The sequence below is a fragment of the Taurulus bubalis genome (assembly GCF_910589615.1).
Source record: "Taurulus bubalis genome assembly, chromosome: 1".
Classification (NCBI taxonomy): domain Eukaryota; kingdom Metazoa; phylum Chordata; class Actinopteri; order Perciformes; family Cottidae; genus Taurulus; species Taurulus bubalis.
In genome coordinates, this window is record NC_136589.1 from 40,897,095 (window position 1) to 40,918,013 (window position 20,919).

The 20,919-nt window shown below is 44.2% G+C and overlaps 1 protein-coding gene across 1 annotated transcript in view; it reads right to left on the minus strand.

Annotated features, from left to right (window-relative positions):
- LOC306745353 (enhancer of polycomb homolog 1-like) overlaps window positions 1–19,661 on the minus strand; it is a gene marked incomplete at its 5' end in the record, with an annotated part of 20,580 nt that extends 919 nt beyond the window's left edge. Inside the window, 14 exons of the mRNA XM_079228122.1 lie at window positions 1–832; window positions 1,114–1,471; window positions 2,386–2,524; window positions 2,623–2,744; window positions 4,530–4,960; window positions 5,851–5,999; window positions 6,178–6,267; window positions 6,524–6,688; window positions 6,867–7,014; window positions 7,134–7,282; window positions 8,174–8,380; window positions 8,471–8,616; window positions 11,001–11,160; window positions 19,509–19,661. The exon at window positions 1–832 is cut by the window's left edge and continues 919 nt beyond it. Coding sequence (XP_079084248.1) covers window positions 760–832; window positions 1,114–1,471; window positions 2,386–2,524; window positions 2,623–2,744; window positions 4,530–4,960; window positions 5,851–5,999; window positions 6,178–6,267; window positions 6,524–6,688; window positions 6,867–7,014; window positions 7,134–7,282; window positions 8,174–8,380; window positions 8,471–8,616; window positions 11,001–11,160; window positions 19,509–19,661 — 2,490 coding nt within the window. The 3' untranslated portion in view covers window positions 1–759. The remainder of the gene's footprint in view (window positions 833–1,113; window positions 1,472–2,385; window positions 2,525–2,622; window positions 2,745–4,529; window positions 4,961–5,850; window positions 6,000–6,177; window positions 6,268–6,523; window positions 6,689–6,866; window positions 7,015–7,133; window positions 7,283–8,173; window positions 8,381–8,470; window positions 8,617–11,000; window positions 11,161–19,508) is intronic.
- Between the last annotated feature and the right edge of the window lie 1,258 nt (window positions 19,662–20,919).

Sequence of the window (20,919 nt, forward strand, 5' to 3'; positions counted from 1 at the left end):
TCTCCAACGCGAAACATCGTGGAAGAACGTCCGAACAAAAACGCACCCGGCCATGTTCCCGACATCCAAAAAAATAGTTTTGTTTTCCTTCTTCTTTTCTATCCAACTAATCACTGACTACAGCACGGGGGAACCGGTGAGGCGTAGTGTATAAAAAGAAATTTCCCAAAAAAAAAAAAAAGAAGTCAATTTTGAAACTAAAAAAAAAACAAAAAAAACAAACTTTGTAAACACGGCACAATAAATAAATCTGACATTGTTCTGTGGGACGACTCACACCTCACTCGCACCAGTTGCAGTTTGTCGTTTTCTCTTTTTAATTTGGAATTTTTTTTCTTGTTTTTTTTTTTTCAATATCTCGAGTGCAAAACATCACAAATGAACAATTCTGTATTCAAGTAATGTTATATACAAGAACAAGGGGAGGGTGTGTGTGTGTGTGTGTGTGTGTGTGTGTGTGTGTGTGTGTGTGTGTGGGGGGGGGGTGTATTACAAATATGCAGTACTGTACATATAATTGCCATATTAAGAATTTACAGACGATCTCTTATTAACAGTAACAAATAGGGAAATGTTTTTTTTGGGAGAGGGGGGGAGGGGAATAAATTTGTACGAGACGAGCATTGCAATTAAGTCCCAAAACGGTCGCCGAGCTCGTTCCGCCACCACTTTGCGTCCACCGCTAACGAACGATGCATAGCACCTTAAAAAAAACAAAAAACTGATGACGACGACGGAGTCACGTGACCTCCAGGGCCACTACGTGACCTCCATGGCCACTGTGTTCTCTGACAGACTGTTCAGTGCTGGCTTGTCTTGTTCGTGAGTCTCCCTGATGGAACAAACAAACAAAAAAAAAAAAGTAGTTAGAATAGTTTCCCACCGCAGGAACGTGTAGACTCGTCGTCTGGAGCGCCGGGCGACCTGAACGACCCCATCAACAGTTCCACTAAAAAAAAGTTCATTTCTTAAATAATTTTTTTTCCAATATCAACAAAATAAAACAAACTTTCATAATCCAATCAAAGGCTCAGAATATTATTTAAAAACAGCCTCTTAGACAGGTAAACACCAGGTAAAACTTGGCACACTCAGGGCGCTCGTTTTCCTCACCTGGGCACTATGTCCTGCGACGAGGCCGAGGTCGCGGCGACCTTGGGCTTCTGACAGTTGGCGGTGGCGGCGGCCGCGTGGGCGAGCTTTAAGGCGGAGGTCGACATGGCGGCGCTCAGCGTGCGCGGGGCGTGGACGCCGCGCTTGCCGGTGGGGACTCCCAGACGGAGGCTGTTGCTGTTGTTGTTGTTGTTTCCCAGCAGGACCTGAGTGGTGGCGGCGGGGTGGGCGGTGCCGTTGTTGTTACTGGTGGAGCTGGTGGTGCAGGGGTGGAGCGAGGCGGGTGTCGGGGTAGAGGAGGGTGGAGCCGGGGCGGCGGGGGACGCTGTGCTCGAGAGGTGCAAGCCCTTGTAGACACCTAGGGGTGCAGAAGAGGCCGGGTGGGGGAGGGAAGGTTTTGGTTATCAGCTGTTCTTTAAAGGAAATAAATCCTGTTATTCACATTGTAAACATGAAGCACTGACTATGTATAAATGAAAGTGCTGTTGTGGATTATTTTGACTGTTTTTATTACCGTTTACTTATATTCATTACTTGTTTCTTATTGTACAACTATCTCTTGCTGCTGTAATCCTGCAATTTCCCCACTGCGAGACTAATAAAGGGATTATTTTATGTACCTTAATGTGTGAATGGACTAAATATTTTACACTCAAACCAGCTCTTTACAGGCATCAACTTTATATAAAAAAAATATATATATTTTTTTGTATATTTTAATATATTACACACTTTAATATTAAATATCTGGATTTATTCCTTTTCAAAGAAATGTAACTAGCAGAACCCCAAATAAATTAAATATTTCAAAATGATTATCTAGGATTTGAGTAGTTTTATCTAAAAAATAAAAAAAGACAGATCTTTGATAATTTATCTGCAATGATAATAATCTCCAATGTACCAGTTTGTCCCTTTCCGTCGTTATCTCCTGAAAGTCCCTTATTCTTATCATTTTATGTTTTTATTGTCGTTTGGGGATTTAGTGCTGCAGGTTTGGTTCAGTCGGCTCCTTTGTGGGTTTTTAGGACTGAAATTACTAGATTTTTTTTTACTACTTTGCATACATTTTTTTGCCGTTACAAATAATCCCAAACTGGTATACATTGTGGCGCGTCAACACAGTCCCAGTGCCGCTTGTAAACAATCAAGACGGTCAAGCGGAGTCAGTATCAAAGACCCAAAACACCACCGTGCTAAAAACTTAATCTGCAGAAGACAAAGCGCTCCCGGCTCAAACCGGCCAGCGGCTTCTCGGAGGCTCCATCGTACCTGAGGGCGAGAGGACGCCGTTGACTCCGCCTCCCAGGGCCGGCTCCTCCTTGGTCTTGAGAGACAGCAGTTTGTCGGCGGTGACGATGGCCGAGGCGGCGAACTGAGCGCCGGCCTGGTCCAACGTGTTGGGCGGGCCCTGCGGCGAAGAAGAACACCGTTAGGGACAAATAAATAAATTAAAAAAAAAAAAAAAAAACTGTGGGGGGAAAGAAAGGAAGAAAGTTGGACACGGACCTTTGTGCTGTTCGTAGTGGCGCTGCTGTTGGCTTGCTGCTGCAGCTGGATCTGCTCCAGCTGCTGCTTCTGCATCAGGGCCAGCTGCTCCTGATGCTGCTGGTACTGTTCGGCTGTGAAAGCTGAGAGAGAGAGACACACACACACACACACACACACACACACACTATAGTCACACCATCAAATACATCCTTAAAACAGCTAACTACACAGAAGACTCAAAGACAAACGTATGACACAATGTCTTCGTTTGAATAAACCGAACACGTTTCGAGGATAAATTCCTCTGAAGAAGCGTGACGGTCACGTGAAGCGGAGTTGGATGACGCACGGCGATAAACGCCGTGTCCACGTGAGAGAGAACGAGGCTCTTCAACTGTAAGCGTGAGACGAAGAGGAGCGCTCGGTCACACCTGCTGCAGCTTTCTGCAATTTAGCGTCAGCTCCGTGAGGAACTAGTCACTGATGCGCGAGGTTGTTTGATAATTAAATATAAATATTTGCTCTTTTAGTGAATGAAACAAACTCCTTTTTTTTTTCAATCCAAAAATCCATGAGCAGGAGTTTCAGTGATCATAAAAACCACATATAGTTAAACGCAGCGTCATCATAAAACTGCCCTGGGAATATCTCTCCCTCCCGAAAGTCACAGCTCGTCCTCTGGCGCCGCCTCCATCTGGAACACCGTCACGCTCCTTTCATTTAATCTGCCCACCGTCTCGTTTAATAAAAAAAAACAAAAAAAACGTATTAATTCAGAAGACTGTCATCGAAAGCGTTTCTCTCAAAATCTCTTCGTTAAAACGGCGTCCTTCACTTTAAGGGGCGAGCGTATATCCCATCAATACGCGTTTGTGTTCACCACATCAAAAACACAAACGACGCCTGTGAACCGTCACAAACACCGACTGCCCCTGCAGTAAAACCCCGGGGGAGCCGTGGCGTTTAGTTTGTATTCGGCGCCTCTGTCCACACAAACCCTTCTGCATCTCATGAATTTATTTACCAAACCCCAGTTTTTAATTTACAGCTCGTGGACTGGGCGGGAGGGGAGGCCGCGCGCTGTGAATGCAAAGCAATGGCTGCACCTCATGAACTACAGAGAAGCAAAAACTAAACCCATTCAAAACGCAGCAGATCGCTAAGGGTGCAATATTGGTGTCAAAATACTATTTTTTAATAAAAATTAATAATAGTGCTGCATAGATCGACACATCGTATTCTACCGACTTAACAAAACTTCCGTTTGATGCGATATAAAATGTTATTTTACTATGTTTGTCACAATGATTTATTGGAGTGACTAATATTGTGTCATGCATCTCGAATAATATTGCAAGATCAGTCAAAATATACGATCAGGACACAATTGATGCCTTTCTAGTTGCCGATAACGCGATGCCTTCACATGTAATCTCGTAAAATGTAGCGTTGGTGAGAAACTAACACTACAGATTACAATACATCATTAAAACTGACGAGATTTGTTTTAATAAATGAAAATACAAACTTTCATTTCCTTATTTAAATGGTGTGCTTTTACGAGGAAGAAAAAAAACAACGAGTATATTGTAGTATAGACGAGTAGAACATAGTAAAAGCATAACATTTAGAAGTTTTGACGGTTGAAATGATTTTGTAGTCTGGAGCCTTGAGACCAGCTGCTACAATCAAACCAACGAAACGTGATCTGTATCAGCCAATATGGATTGATCATCTGCGATTAGTAACGTGATCAGGGATCTGTAAAGGCTACAGTTGCTCCCTTCTTTCTCTCGTGACTCGGCCCTGTCGCGCCATCCGAACCGTGCGTTCGCCGATCGCCGCGACAACGCTGGTGACCGAAGTCTGATAGCGCGGGCGCAGCCGCCGTGAAGTGTGCTTTTCAGGGCGGCCGATCCACCTACCGGCGATGGGAGCGGGCGCGGCGACGACCCTCGCCGGCCGCTGAGAGCCGTACGGCTGTCGGCCGGCCGCGGAGACCGGTCGCTTCAGGCCTCGACTCAGCTTCCTGAAGAGCGGGTGGGCGTTGTCCAGCTCGTGTAGTGGTAGTGTCCGTGGTCTAAAGTGCCTCCATCGGCACGACCGTATATTCAACAGTATCTGACTGAGGTCCGTGGAAGAGGGCGAGGAAAGAGCGGAGTTGCGGGAGGAGGAACTTCTGTCCGAGGTATTTGTTTCTGAGGTACTGGCGAACTTGTCGGCGGCCGGCGAGCGTGAAGTAGTTGTAGGAGGAGGAAGCGGCGGCGGAGAGGAGGGGAGAGGCAGAGCCAGTATTTCTGGATCCAGTCCGTTGAAAACGTTGTCGTAGTCCGTGAACGCCCGGTCCAGCAACACCCTGCAGGAGGAGGAGGAGAGCGTCAGTGGGACACGACAAAAAAAAGATAGAAAACAGTTCTTGATTCTAGTACCGCAGCTATCCGTAATAATAAAGTATTCTACCATCAATGAGTTAGTAATACAGGGTTCATACACATTCTGACCAATGATTTCCATGACCAAACATTTAGTGAAATCTGGGTGTAAATATGAAAAAGTGAGAAAATGTAGTATTTAAACTAACAATGAGAATGAAAGCATACAGTAAACCTTAAATGACACAAATGAATGAGACAATAGTTTGATTAAAAGAATAAACATGTATATAGATGCCTGTATGTATGCCTGCTTATATTTTTAGCATCTTTCTTTTAAAAGCATATTAATTATTTCAAACTCAGCGCAAATGAACATAACACATTTACATGACCTTTCCAAAACTTTTGGGATTTTATTTTTTCCCCCAAGGACTTTTCCAGGCCTGGAAATAACATTTTTTTTTTTACTTTTCCAGGTTTCTCAAGTCTTTAACCCTAGAACACGAACGTCGGGGGATTTTCTCCCAAACGATTGTGGTTACGTAATGTCCCAGGAACGGGTGGCCCAAAAAACAAGTTCATGGCTCCATTATTTATAATCATGTTTTACTCACGATTCCCTAATTTTCCACCCGATTTTGAGCCTTTTTTTAGGGCCCCCCATGATACCCGTTTTTAAAATAGGGTAAAATACTTAAATTTGCCTTGCATTTCAATATCTTTTGATGAAAAGTATATTTTTATCAGGTACAAATATACCCGACGTTAGTGTTCTAGGGTTAATAGCATTGCCACATGTCCTGTGAGGCACCTCCAGTGAGTAGCGTTACGGCGTTTTGAGCCCGTGACCAAAAGCAGAAGTGTAACCGACCTGCCGCCTCGTCCCACGCGTCGCCGAGCCATGCCGAGGCAGCGCCGCGGCACGGTGAGCGTGGTGAGACTGTAGCGAAAACGTGCTTCCGCCAAACCGCCGTCACAGGGTCCGCACCACGGCCAGCTGCCCACGCGGTCCTGACGAGCCTGCAGCAAAAGACACCGCCGTCACTCTCACCGTCTGGGAAACAACACCTGACCTCCGACAATCACGAATACATTTAAAATGCATCTACAACCTCCCTTTAAACCCGCCATCATGTCAAAGTAAAGCCCCATTAGGCTTCTTTTTTGTTTTTAATATGTACACGACCACAGTACTCACAGCGTTGTACTGGCAGCCTGACTTCCTGCGAAAGGCGTAAGCACCGTCTGGGTCGTTCTCCTCCTCTGCTTCCGATGAGCCCGAGTGCAGCTGTGGACACGCAGGAGGTCAAAAGGTCAGTGAGGGAGCAGGATTCACCACACTGAAGATCACCCACAATTTATCCATTTTAGGCAAAATTGGAGGCACAGATTTGGAGGTTTTCATAGTATTTGTTCCTCAATGCGTCGGGTTATAAACTAAGTAATGCATGCAGAAAAAGGGCCAGTGATAATAATCATAATATATTACGATGAGCACAAAACAAGTCTATAAAGAGCGATAGGACCAGCGGCCATGTTTCTACCTGGGAGAAAGGCTCGTCGTCCGAGCTGGGGAAGTCGTACTGGTTGAGGTCCTTGGCGTTGAAGACGGCGGGACCCGGATGGTGGGCGGCGCCCGACGAGAGGGGCAACGCCTTCTGCTTCTTCTGGTACGGCCTCTTCTGCCGGGGAACTTCCGCCTTCTCGGGCTAAAAATAGATGACTCATGAGACTTTGGAGCTGCTTAGAAACGCGTATCTAAATACGGTGTCTCTCCAATACAACCATGTGGCCGACGGTGACCATTCTCTCATGAATACCAAAAACAAATCCACACCAACTCGTACAGTCCGGGGTCAGAGCTCTGATATGAATACTGAGCCTCACCTTGGACTTGTAGTCCTTGAGGTCCATGTGGTCCTGGTGTCGGTACTGGTTCGTGACCGGGACCAGGGGAATGATCTGCGGCCTCACCAGCGCCCGCTCAGCCAACACCTCCGCCATGACCTCGCCGCTGTAGTCTGACATGACGTTTCTGGAAAAGAACAACAACATTTAAATGTCACAGATCAACTGTCGACATGTTTAAAAACGTTTCTCTTTCTGTACGCTGGTAGTTTTACATGTGTACTAATGCATAGTGTGTGTGCTCACCTCTTCTCAAAGATCTCCAGCGTGAGGTGCAGCAGCTCTCGCTTGCTCTTCTCCCTCCTTTTGATCATTTCCAGGATGGTGACGGCTCGGCTGAGATCCCGGCGCAGCTTCAGCATCTTCTCGTAGGACGCCTCGTCGTTCTTGCGGTTCTGAAGCGGCGGCAGAGGAAATGAACGTTAGAGATGCTCTACGAGAACAAGCCGCGTTTAAACCACGATGCTTAGATGTAAAATGTATGAGAATCTAGTGCTTTGAGGCTCACAACTTTTATAATACTCTTTTTTTTTATCATGTTTAAATGCATTACATGTTAATTTATGTGCATCAAATGTGAAAATCAACTTCTGGCAGGTTTGCAACACACATTTGTTTGAATTAAATAATCTGTTTGCTTTCATTCAAAGTTAACATCAAGGCTAAACTTTTTCAAATGACCACTTGGGGGCATAAACATCCTTCAGGAGAGAGTTGAGAGGAAACTACAGCTTCATGGAGCTTCACTTTACTCCCCTCGTTCGTGTCGGCCCAAAATTTGCGTTACCTATTAGAGGTAGATGGAGTCACACTCACTAAATACCATCATGTCACCCGACCGTAGTCACGATGTGTTAATGATGGCAAGAAAATTAACTGTGACGCCTTCACACAATCCCACTGAGAATTTTGTTGCGCAGACAAATAGGGGGAAATAAATAATCTGCTTTTAATTCACCGCCAACAATGACAGCACGAGTAGAAGCCGTGAGCCGACACAATTAAGTAAACTGTATGAGGGCTGCAGCGTCCGACGGCATTCCTCTTCCGTTGGGTTCAGCGACAGACTACAAACAATACAACCGTCTACGTCACAGGTTTGGCATGCGTTTACGACGCGTCTAAACCGGATAGAGCGCATCGGGCCATGTTGTCGCCGTGAGACAAAAAATTCCTGCGAGGATGACGCCTGTCCCCTAGTCGGCGTCGTCGTCACGCATCAACTACGCAGACGGGGGTGGATCTGGTGCGGATGTAACAAAACCCGGAGCGGAAAGACGACCGACCTTCCTGGTTTGCATCTTCTCGGTGCGCCGGCGGAAGGCCACGTAGGGGTCGCTGGTGCTGGAGCCGTCCCGCCTCTCCTGCTTGACGTTGGGGATGAGGCAGTTGGCCCGGCTGTTTTTCCTCTTGCGGCTCCAGTAGTCGAAGACCTCCTTGATGAGCTCGTCGTCCTCCTTCAGCAGCAGTTTGGCCTCCGGAAGGCTCACCGCCTTAAAAACAGAGTCACATTTACGATAAATAAACAAAAAAGTGACATGCATGCACATATTTTATTATTTCTTGCGTTTTTCTCTGCAGACCTGCTGCCCACTGCCTTTCTCCAGCCGGTCGATCATCTCCTCAAACTGCAGGAAGCTGATATCCATCTTCTTTTTCAGCCTGTTGACGAATGCGTCGTCTTCCGAGTCCAGGTCGTAGTCGGGCTGCTCGGTGTCCAGGCTGAAAGCTGAGGAGAGAAATGGTGGAAGGGTGAGTCTACAGGCGACGAAACACTGCAGATTGAGGATCAATGCAACACTAAAAAAAAGGTTGTAATTCGTTTATAAAAAGATGAATGAACTCATACGCCCGACTGTGTTTTTTTAAAGTTTAGCGCCACACATTGTTTGTGTTCTTGCACCGTTTTACCCGATTATGTCATCACCGTCTTCAGATAAGCATCTGGTGCAACCGCCCTCATTTTCAACTTCAAGCTGACCATTTTGGTGTTTGGCTTATCCTTTAATCCAAAGAGATGTGACCACACGGCACACTGGGCGTTGACAGTCAGAACTCATCTTAATTGGTCTGAGACGACTGAAGCTGCATGCAGCGTTACAAAGCAACAAATATCACATACAAACGTTCAGTGATCTCCAACTTTTAGTTATTATTGGCACCAAAACTCATAAGGAAGCAATGTCCGTGTGTAGCAGACAGTGAATCCCATAATAAAAACTCACAAGTCACGTTCATGATTTAACAAGACAGATCAAATAAAAAAAGATGGGTCCTTCTCAAACTGACAGTTACTGACTGCTTTAACGTCAGATCGACTGATAGTCGCTTGGTCACATGACCGCCAAGGCCAGTTCCATGGTGCCTTCAGGGTCTCGCGTTTCTGCTGCAAGTCACATAACCGATGTACAAAGAGACACACAATACCTCCTCTCTACTAAACACTGTGCCCACCACACACACGCAGGGCTCCCACCTACACAGCAGTCCATCTCTAGAAGTCACCATCGTTTAATTGATGAGCATTTAAGTTAAATTACTACGTTTGTATGTACCGGAGATCGAAATATATCAAAGCGTAAAAATGACACAATGGAACAGACAAAATGTGTGTTTCTAAATAACGTATTCTGTCACTTAATGTACAAAAGCTTTAATAATACTAATTAAAAAACCCGCGGCTGCAGCTGAGAATGAAGAAACTTCTAGATTGCTGGAAAAAGATGAGAACGAATGCAATGAAACACTGACGAAAGGCCAGGTTTATGTTCAGCGTCATAGACGTTTAGTGTTTACACAAATTAAACTGACAACTGCAGCATCCCAAGCAAAAAACAGCCCATTTGTGTGTAAAAACAAACAAACAAAAACACAAAACTGACGCAGTTCCTCCCTGTGAACGAGAGAATATTCATTATCCTACACAGGACTAATGTTCTCACACTTGACTGGAATAAATGATTGCTTTTAAGAGCACAGCCCAGCAACTGTTTGATAATAAGGTTCGGGACACACAAGATGATTATCGGGTATAATTCTACCAGATTTGAACCCTCCAGGCGACTGAAGGCGTAAGTGGAAGTAACGAACTGTATATAAATATCTGGTTTTGTACATTCAGTCGCATCCCAGTAGCTCACAGACTGACCAGGCACATTATCGGACAATTCAAATTGCGTCTGCATTGATTAAATGCAATGATTTAACCAGGTTTGTCTCCGGCGGGGCAGTCGCGTAACACCGCCGCAATAAAAAGAAACCATCTTCTAAATCAGACAGGCAAGCTGCTGCGTTTCAATGAGAGCAAAACAATGTGCAGGCCGGAGAATTAGGGAAAGTTTCTTCATTTTCAAGCTTAAACTGTCACCGTATGAAACCACAGCACAAATGCAGACTCGCACCAAGACGACAGACGGCTAATTGAGCTGACGCTAGGTTTCAAACGACACTGAACTTTCTCCAGACCTCTGAGGAAACCTTGGAATTAGTCTGCCGGCAATTTGACAGAACAAAACATTCTGTCATTTCAGCCTCCGGACTGATAGAGTGTCCGTGTGCGGCAAATTGCTTTTCTTTTGAGAAACAAATCACGACAACCGCTTGAGACACAGACACGGTGACTGAACCAAGCAGTCCAGCCAACTCATTTTCTTTTGATATCATTACGGAAGCGGGCCAATCTCACAAACTCATTTAGTTTGACGAACATGTCACAACTCGATAAAAGCTCATAAGACACAAGGCCGACGCCATAAAGCCGATGAATAGCCGTCTGAAACAGACAAAACATTTAGTACCTGTGGGTTTAGTGAAATATACTAATATAAATTACAACGCCAGGAAATAGCCTCCTCCTTTTCAGTCACAAGTGTGTTGGAAACTCTTTATATTCGGCATTTCAGCAGATTAACTTTTGAAGAAATAAAGCAAAAGGGCCTAGCGAAAATATTCCCCTTGTTGAGAATAATAATTTTGATCAACAAAGCGTCACTTTATGCATTAAAAAAAATAATTGAAGGAACCACCATTACAACCTAATGAAACGACCGAGGTCAAACTCATTTTCTCTGCTTTCAGCGTCGCAGATTTGCCGTTAAGAAGAGCCCCACTTACGCTGTATGTGAATTAGCTGCTTTGGCATCTTGAACTCCCCGGGGTAGAGGGATTCGTAGTAGGTGATGTCGCTCTCTGCCTCGGGCACCGGGATGACCATGTTGTCCCGCTTCTCGCCGTACACCTGCTGCGCCGAGATGGCCCGCTGGAGATGGTGCTCCTGCAGAGACAAAGAGACGGGACGGTGAGACACCTTGGACCTCTGGGCAGGGTTTCCGTTTACAGATTTAGAAAGCACTACTGTAGGATTCCCCCCACCCCCCCAATACCGGCACATTGATTAAAATGTATTTGATACACCATGGTCTGTCTTTACAGGTGGAACTGAGATGCCAAACACGGAAACTATGAGTGGTGACTGAAAGGTTACAGGACGTGTTGTGAAGTATTTGTGGTTTGGCTTTCTTCTAGCTACAAACGCAGTTTAGAGCCATATGGTTTTACACCCACAACCTGCACATCCTCTTCAACCACATATGCGTTGGTTACCACATGTTTTAGCTGTGGACGTAGCAGAGTGGCTAACGCTCACTTGGGGTCGGCTATTTCTCACTCACCCAAACATGATTACTTAAAACCATAACTACTTCAAAAAAGCTAGCATCCTCCATAAAAATAAATAAATATAGGATGCTAGCTGGTGCCTCACAGCTGCCAATTGTGAAACTAAACCCAGAAGCAACATTAAGGCAATGAAAAGAGCGTAGAGTCGGTGTGCCGTGGTATTGTAGTCCACAGACACTCGCATTAAGGAATAGAGCATTTATAGAAAACTGTTGTACAGTTGGAGGTGTTGTTTGAGGGGCTCTCAAGAGAATCAAAGCAGCAAAATGACACGTAGATCATCCAGGCTAATATTTATTGACCACCGCTTACGCGTCTGCCAAGTCTCCACAATCTACAGTACATCTTGCAACATGCTCACACCGGCCACGGGCCGAGAAATCTGAGAAAGTGGGGCGACAAACTGCCCTCATTTTGACCTCAAATACTGTACCGTTTGACTGCATCTTGCACGGGGGTCTTGCACAAAAACAATACCAACGTCGCCGTCACGGCTGGTAATTAGTGAGCGTGAGGTAATTAACATAATTACGTGGTTTGTCCACCAAAGCACTAACAAATGTATGTTCCCTCTACTATAACATGTCCTGCTTAATCTCTGGGTCGCAAACCAAGAACAAAACTAATCTAAATGGGATCAAAAAGGAGATTATTCATGCTACGAGTCGAATAATGATACATCAACCAATTGATTTAAACTCAAACATTGATAGCTTCGATAATCTGGTGTTGATGATTGGACGTCACCCGTCAACTAAAAGACACACAGTTATATAGGAAGGAGTCAATTAAATTACAGCTAACAGAAAAGGTCTAAATATTACAAGGACATTTTTCTCCGTCATCTTGGAACTCGTCCGTACTTCCAGAGGAACGCACCGAGAGCAAAACAACAACCTGCGTGACATTTAATTCTGCCGTCTCAATATACACAATAAGAGTTAAAAAATAAATAAAAGGGGACCAAAGCCGTTTGATCCGAAGCAAAAGCCAAATCCTTACAAAAAAGGGCTGCAAGCCAAGAAACTAAACCGATCACAAGATTGCATCAGATATTATTAAGCCTGCTAAAGTGTCTGGAATGATTTCTGGAAGCTGAACGGCAACAAAACAGAACCTGCCATTTAATCGCCATCATCACAGACACGATTTTGTCAGTTGGCCTCATCTAACCACCACGTGTGCAAGCGCCCGCCACTGCCAAGCCGGTTGACAGGTAATGTGCTGTAAGGAAGGCAGGCAGACAGGCTGGATGACTAACTGGTTTGCTGAGGGCAGCTTGTGTGAGCGGTCCCAGTCAGACGTAGTAGTCGTAGTAGAGCCTTTGGCCCAGAACTGGGCGCCGAGCCGCTGGCAGGCAGTCTGTCAACAAGGCAGCGTGCCGCCGGCCTCGAACAGCCGCTCTCTGGCGAGGAAGGTGAGCGTTTATGGTTTCCCGCGGCTGTCGGCGACACAGCGAGAGGGAGAGAGTGTCTGTGCCTCGGGAATGAGTCAAAAAGAAAGAGTGGGACTCGGTCCTCTTCAATAGAAAACAACCGACTATGCCTTCTGCAAAAACAACCGTTAAACAGCGAGTCTGGGCCTAGTCTAAAGCGTATCCTTGTAGGATGATATGCCACATAAACAAAAGCTTCAAAGAGCTTCGTTAGGATGCAACATAAGCAGTCGACACCGAGGGAAAATCAGACTGAACTTGATCCTTAACTTTCATGAGGTTTCGTCAGGTTCACCTCAAGCTGTGCCTCCAAAAAACTCAAGTCCATAACCAACACTTTAAGTCACAGCTTCTCTCCTTATAAAAGTCTATTCAGTGCAACAATGTCACAGCAGCATGTTCTGTTTATTTTGGGCCATTATCTTTAATTTCACAATCCAAAACCTATCCACAACTAGGACCGAACTGAATAGTTTGAGGCTTCATGTATAATATCAACATAAACCTACAGTCTGTACTGTTATCTGTGCATTTTATTTTATATTCTAAATTTAATATGTTTCTATTGCACTGTGTTGATTGTTGTTGTTTGTCTAATGTATGCCAAGACAAATTCCTCGTATGTGTAACATAACAGGCAAATAAATGGTTCTGAAAGTATTAATAACTTAAAGAAACATTGCGTGCATGTTCTTATCAGACAAACATACTGCTTTGATCCATATCTGTTGGCGTTTAGACTTTCAAAAACAACATGTTTGCGGAGGTAAAAACAATAACTCACCAGCAAGGCACACATGTATTAACGGGCGGTCTAGCAGCAATTTAACAGCCCCATAAATTACATTTATATAACCATAACATCATATTCTAATTGTTTAAAGATGTTAGATTCATTACATTTGACGCCTTTGAAAGCGTCATTCAAAAACCTTTTAATTTTAGCTATCAAAAAACTAGCTATACTGCCATATGCTACGATAGCGGTCTGACCGTCATCTCGTATGCAAACATCTGTCCTCTATAACTTCATGGTCAGCTCATGCTTTTCAAAAAAATATCTATCAAGACTGTTGGCAGCGTACAACAAAGGGTCAGGATTGATTTTTGGGCGCAGCAGGACTTCGTCAAGCCTTGAAAATGTATTTCTCAGTATGTGTAAAGTCATTTTCTATCATGATATAGTACATTTAGTGGAATGTCCATGGATAAAATACACACTGTGATATTTGACAACTTAAATATCAAAGTGTCTCATCACACTGAAGCCAAACCTCCTGTAAATCAAACAATAATAATAACAATAATACAGAAGTGTACACCAGCATGTTGGTATACGAACATGCGTTTCCCTAAACCTGGACAGTATGCACCGTACAGAAGGCTTTGATGTGTCTGTCTGCACTATGAAACTTGCAGTTGCACATGTATTACCTAGATTTGTATAGTTATTTAGTCGTCAAGCGTAATCCAGAATGTACAATAACAGACCGGCACTGTTCCCTGATAGTCGAATATATCCATTTAAATCAAGGGTTAATCATCTTGAGAAGCTTGTAAGATTACGATAGATGAAAAGAAATGTCATTATCAACCCGAAAAAACATCCCAGTGTTGCCAACTCTCTTTTTCCGTCATCATCACGAGCCCTGAAAGGCAACACCTGTCAAAATACCGTCATGTTTAAACTGTAACTTTTACCAATGAAACCATTGCAGCAGATCCGGTTGACCGCTATATCAATATCACATTTTCTTACTGTATGGTGATTTTATAGGTCAGTTTTTCAGCTTAGTTCTTGACGTCCGCTGGATTTTTATTTCAAAGTGAGCTCCCCTTGGTTCCCACATGACGACCAGAAGGAAGAACTGGAACGGCAAACGGTTTCACTGGGTTACATCAGCCGTTTCTCAAAAAGACATCCAGGCAAACTGAAGCCCATTGAAGCCGAACACAGACCAGCCTCGAGTACAACGACAAAAAGCAAGCGGCTAAATGCGACGCCGTGTTTAAACAGTTCCCAGAAGCCTCTCAAACACACAGCGGTATAGCGTCCGGATGGTCAACAGGTCAACTTCCTCTGAAATATCCATTCTGTACCGGTGTGAAGACATCTCCTTCAAAACAACTGTTATTATTCAAGTTTCTTGCACAAAAAAAAACACTACGTTACAATGCATCTTCACCTGAACGCATCATAATTTAAGTTAACATTAGCTCACTGATTACTCTGAGCAACATGCATGGGAATGAATATAAAGAAAATACTTTCCCTATGAACCGCCTGAACCCCAATACTTGATAGGTTTGGAATATAATGATCTTTTCTTTTCTTCTTTCAATTTAAAATAGCCAGAAGCCTTAGTTTTAAGCAAACCTTGGCAGAGTTTCAACTTTCAGACTGTCCTTAAAAGATATGTGTGAGAAATGCTTCCGTCTGGTTAAAAGGAAGAAAATTTAAACTTAAGTGTTTAATTTAATTAAAATCACTTTGATCCATCCAAAAACAGTGTGCACCAGTCAGATCCTGAACATGCTGAACACAGAGGTTTTAAAAAAGGTAATTAGTGCATTATATGTAGCACGAAGAACCTCAAAATTAGCAATACTTGTATAAAAATGTTGCATATATAGATTGCATTGTTTTTCATGAACACTCTACATAACGGTGCTCTTTCCATTAGGAGGTGCAGGACTTGTTTAAAGCGATCACAGTGAGCTAAACAGCTTTGGGTTCAGAGGGTTCATTTAGCTGTTTTCAGAGTTTTAAAGTTGTTCCTCTACGGCTTATTTTGGACTTTTAGTTGTGACAAACAACAAGCTTGATGTCCCTTAGCTCACGCCGAAAAAAAAAACTTCCACAGCGACAACCTGTTGCGCTTTGTGATGACGTCAAAACCATAATGAGGCCCATAAAATCTATTTGAAGTTAATTTGCAACCGCAAAAAAAAAAAGAAAGAAAACGGAAAAATGAGGCTGATCAGCCAATGAGCTGAAAAGCAGCTGGTTTCGATCAGTGCATCACTAACATAAAGACAATGATATATATGAAAAACAATTTAGATTTGAACCAAAATTAGCTCCTGGCAAAAAGCAATGAGTCATAGTTTCATCATAAAAAAGAAAGAGGACGCATAAGAAGCAGAAAAGTAAACTTTAAGATGTGACCTTCAGTATACCGCCAAGTTGTTTGCATTCATCCGTAACACTTTCTGTATCTGTCCGTTTTTATGTTGTCCCAGAGCACCGTGTTCATCAAAAGCCGGTTGGCCCTCGGGGGGAGTAATAATATTCCACATAGCGTGTCAGACCGGAGGCAAGCCATTTGTAATTTTACGTTCAAAGAGTCGTCTGCTCTGGCAATCTGTTCAGCGGGACGGAGCTGGACAAGCGCTTCCCCGAGGCTTCTCCATACGATACTCTTAACACGTTCAAGTGCAGCACACACACACACACACACACACACACACTTTCCCGCCGAATTACTCCCCAAACCCCTAAACGTCCACATCAACATCCTCTCCACAATGAAAGGGGGGATAAAACTAATTTCAAAAAATAAAAAGGTTTTTTGCTCACGAACGAAATGTGAGCAAAAACATGCCGGCTGCCAAATCTAATCAAGGAATGCGTTTGTTTACTTTTCCGGGGCCGCTGCGATGTGCCGGAGAGTAAACCGACTTAGATTGAGGTGAACAGTCAGAATGCAGAGGGTGAGCCGGCACACACACACTTTCCCCTCTCGCTCTCACATACACACGGAGTCTAGAAATAGCCACAAAAAATGACCACATCGATCACTGTCGAGTCTGCCGAAGCAGCCAGACCCCCCCCTCAGTCTCCACCTCAGACAACTACTGTCTCAGACACTGTAAATGCCGCTTAACATGGCCCACGTGGGAGACTAGCCACACACAGTCAGTTTAAGTGAATTGAGACACTTTCCATTACGCAATACTGCTGTTAAACCAAAATATGTTTCCCCCTCCCCCAACATTGAGCCCTCTATTGCGTAACAATGACGGGAAACCAATTACTCGAAAAACGCGGACCATCCCATGGCTTCTACCCGTGAACCAAGGACTGAAAAAAAAAAAAAAATGTATTCCTAAATTCACAGGTCACTCTCAGGTGTTGTTCCAGCTGGAGGCTCGTCTGTAAACGTTGGGCTAGATTCAAGAAGCTGCCTGGAGGCTGGTGTTTACTTCCCACGCTGGGAAACAAGCTGACACACAAACAAAAAAGGGTAACTTTCAGTTTCGCCAGGCCACAGAGACTTTGGACAGGTGGCATGTCCCACATTCCCACCCGGCGAGGTCACGCGAGCTGAGAAACTGGTGGCCGGCCAGAATGTGTGTCCGTTGTACGTCTGGCACAGAGGCAACGCAAACAGATCCCCCCCCTCCCTCCCACCAGGGGCCGAAGACACTGACCTCACCTTCACCCAAATGTAAACACAAGACAAAGTGTTCGGGCCCAAAACAAACAAGCCGCACGTGCCGAGGGAGTTCCAGCGATGACAGCTCTCCAGTCACAATATACACAACTACTGTAAATTGCAAAACCACATCCTGGACTGAGCAGGTCCAGCAGCAACGGCATGGTAAAGCACATCAAAATAGTGCTGAAAGTAGAATTCAGAGAAGTGGCTCTGTGGTTTAAGTTGGACGGCTTTTTACGAGCAGAGTTGGGAAGTTCAAGGACACCACAGAGCCTTTGCTCGGCGGGACGAGCATAACCCCAGAAATGCCAGTAAGTTGTGAAGGATCAGGGATGCCAAGCAAAACAAAAACAAACATGTGCACTTGCAGTACAATAACACAACAACAAGTGCTGATGTGCTGATCTACCAACATATTCCTGTCTAGGCTCCACAGGCAGCAGGCCTGCCTCTTATGATAATATGACTGTTGCATAACAGAGACCTCTAGCAGTCCCTCCCCCCCCCCCCCATATCCCTCTCCTCCCTCCCGCTGCCCTGATCTCCTCCCGAGCGCCACGTGCCGCTGGTCTGCCAGCCCGCTGTGCCATCTGACACACTGAACCCCTGACACCGATCCAGAGCAGGAGACTGCAACACGCTGAATAATAACAGCATCCACCGGGACGTCTGGAGCGATATCACCCACCTCTTTGCTTATGCCCTTATATTCAAACGTCAGTCAAGACTGTTGGGTCAGCTATAAAAAAAAAAAAACACCACAATACTCTGGGAGAAGCTTAAGTATTTTTGCATTCCCGATACTTTTATGTAAGTTGCTTGCTACTGTGACAAACTAATTTCCCCTTGGGGATAAATAAAGTATCATCTATGTATAACTGATAGCTTGCTTTAGAGGAGCAAAAATAAAAAAGGGCAGCTGTCTAATAAATGGAAAAATATAGAATTAAACAACTCCAAGTCCTAAAGACAACCAGCACACAGCATTACCAAGAGCAGGATGCACACTTTATTTACATGCCTCAAGTGGCCAAAACATCACTTCCTCTATCCAACTAAACGACCACAATACAACAAGGCTCAAATTAAAAAGAATAACCAAGAAGCCACATTTATCAATATGAAAAACACACAAGTGCTGGAAGATTATAAGTCTGTGAGTGTAATTCAATGTTCAAAATAAAATGTCAACACTGGGGAACGCAGAGAGGAAGTTATTGAGGTCACCAGCAGCTTGTTCCCAGGTGGAAACCCCTCAACCAGAATGTCAACACGGGTTAAATATCTCCAGTTTAGGGTCAGGATATGGTTAAACCTGCGCATTCACTTGCAATAACTGCATGACAACGAGTTAATGATCACAGCCTGCATTTAAAAAACAAACTAACACGGAGGGCTGCATCCGATTGGCTGAAACAAGTGCTAATAACCAACTGTGAGAACTTCTACAGTCTAAATCACGTCAACAAGAGCAATAATGTGAGCTAAAAAAGGACACAAAACACGCACTGCATCGGGTAAAAGATGACAAGAGACCAGGGTTTTTGTTTTGTTTCTCCCCCTCAATGCATGGTGGCGTGTTGACATGCTAGGTCTGCTAGCAGCACGGATGCCACATAAAAAAATTTCACACACAAAAATACAAAATCGCTAGCTCCCCCTTGCCCTGGTGCTTCGCAATTACGCCAACACAAGGCCCCGTCCCGACGGGAGAGACAAAATGTCGGCATTGCCGAAGTCACATGACTCCTTTGTACTCAGAAAATCCGCTCGCACGTAAATAAACCAACCAAACCGGGTGATTTTACCCCGAAACGACACGACGCGGCCCCGCGAGACCCAAACGTCCGCCCGCAGTCACACACAAAAGCGGTTCAAGACAGAATTCCGTCGTGTTTCTCCCCGAGAAGGAAAAAAAAAAAAAGAAACTGGCGGCCATTTTGTGAAAGCTTGCGCAGGAGAGAGAGAGAGAGAGAGAGAGCGAGAGAAAGATCGCATGAAAATAAAAAATAAATAAAACCAAAAAGCACATATTTCCCCCCACAATTTGACGGTTTAAAAGCATACCGATTCCTCTTCTTTCTCCATCCCCGTAGGCATCTGCGGCACGGCCCGGTTAATGGACGCATACTCGTGTAGGTCGGGTAAATCCTCGCAGCGGAAGACGGGTAGCGGCTTGGAAGCGTCCAGCGCCCGCGCCCGAAACGACAGTTTGCTCATTTTTTTTTCACAATTCGAGATGCAATATAAATCTCTCGGATCTCCTAATATTCAAAACGGTACCGGGCGGAGCTTTCATGGATGTTTCTGTGCGGTTATCTCTGCTCTAACGTTTGTAAAGCTTGTAAATTTAGGGCGTCGCCAAAAACGGAGCCGGGGGAAGGCCCGGATCTCGGTCGCTCTCTCTCGGACTGTTTTTTTCCGACGCTCCGCTCCCTATCGTTGGTTCAGTGCGCCATGGACAACATGGCGGACATTTAAAACTCTTTTGCTCTGTTTCGCTCGGAGCGGTCCAACCCCCAGTTCGCGGACCGACCATTCCCACACGATCCCGAGCGCTTGCGCGTTGCGGGGGTGGGGGGAAGGGGTCATTTCCATCGCAAAAAAACTAAAAACTCCGCTCCACACATGCACATTACGTTATTGAAATGAAACGTTAGGGCGAAATATAAATTGTGCGGATTGAAAAAATAAAATATAAAAATAATGGATTGTGAAAAAATAATTAAAAAAAACAGAATACTAAACGTAAAAGTAAAAAAAAAAACTCTAATACAAAAAAACGTAATTAAATTACAAAAACAGACGAGTCAATTCGTATATTAAATAAATTGATTGACACGTTTATAAAACTAATAGTTATAAGATAATCCTTTATTAGTCCCGCAAATATAGCAATACTCAATGCTCATTAGATTAATTAATTTTAAATGGTGTTGCTAGTTTATATTTAATATTTCATTATCTATAAACACAATGTTTGTTTTTTTAACCAGAAAAAAATAAACATTTCTTTTTCCCCCATGAGAAATCAAAGCTTACCCGTTTTAAGTATACAGTTTCATAACTTTTCTGTTTAACCGTGCATTGATATTAAAGAGAATATTACAATTGGTGTTAGCTTGTTTATTAAAAACAGGTTTCCCTCATGATACAGTTTAACTACCCTCAAATTCAAGCATTAGAAAAAGATCCAATCAAATCCCACAACAAGTTTGAGTAAAATACCACAATACTCTGATGACTTCTTTTATGGCGTTTGGTTTCATGCTTTAGTGCAAAACTTGTGCAACAAATCCCTTATCAGGAGTACAAGATACAAATTCCACATTATTCACTCACAGGGCAACGCCTCAAATACCACAGAAGTAACTGCCCCTGCTATCCAGACCCACTGAAGCTCATCCATTACTGGTGATCCTATAACAGCCCATCTCACAGAAGAAGAAAACAAGTTTATTCCAGGTGAAACTCTGTT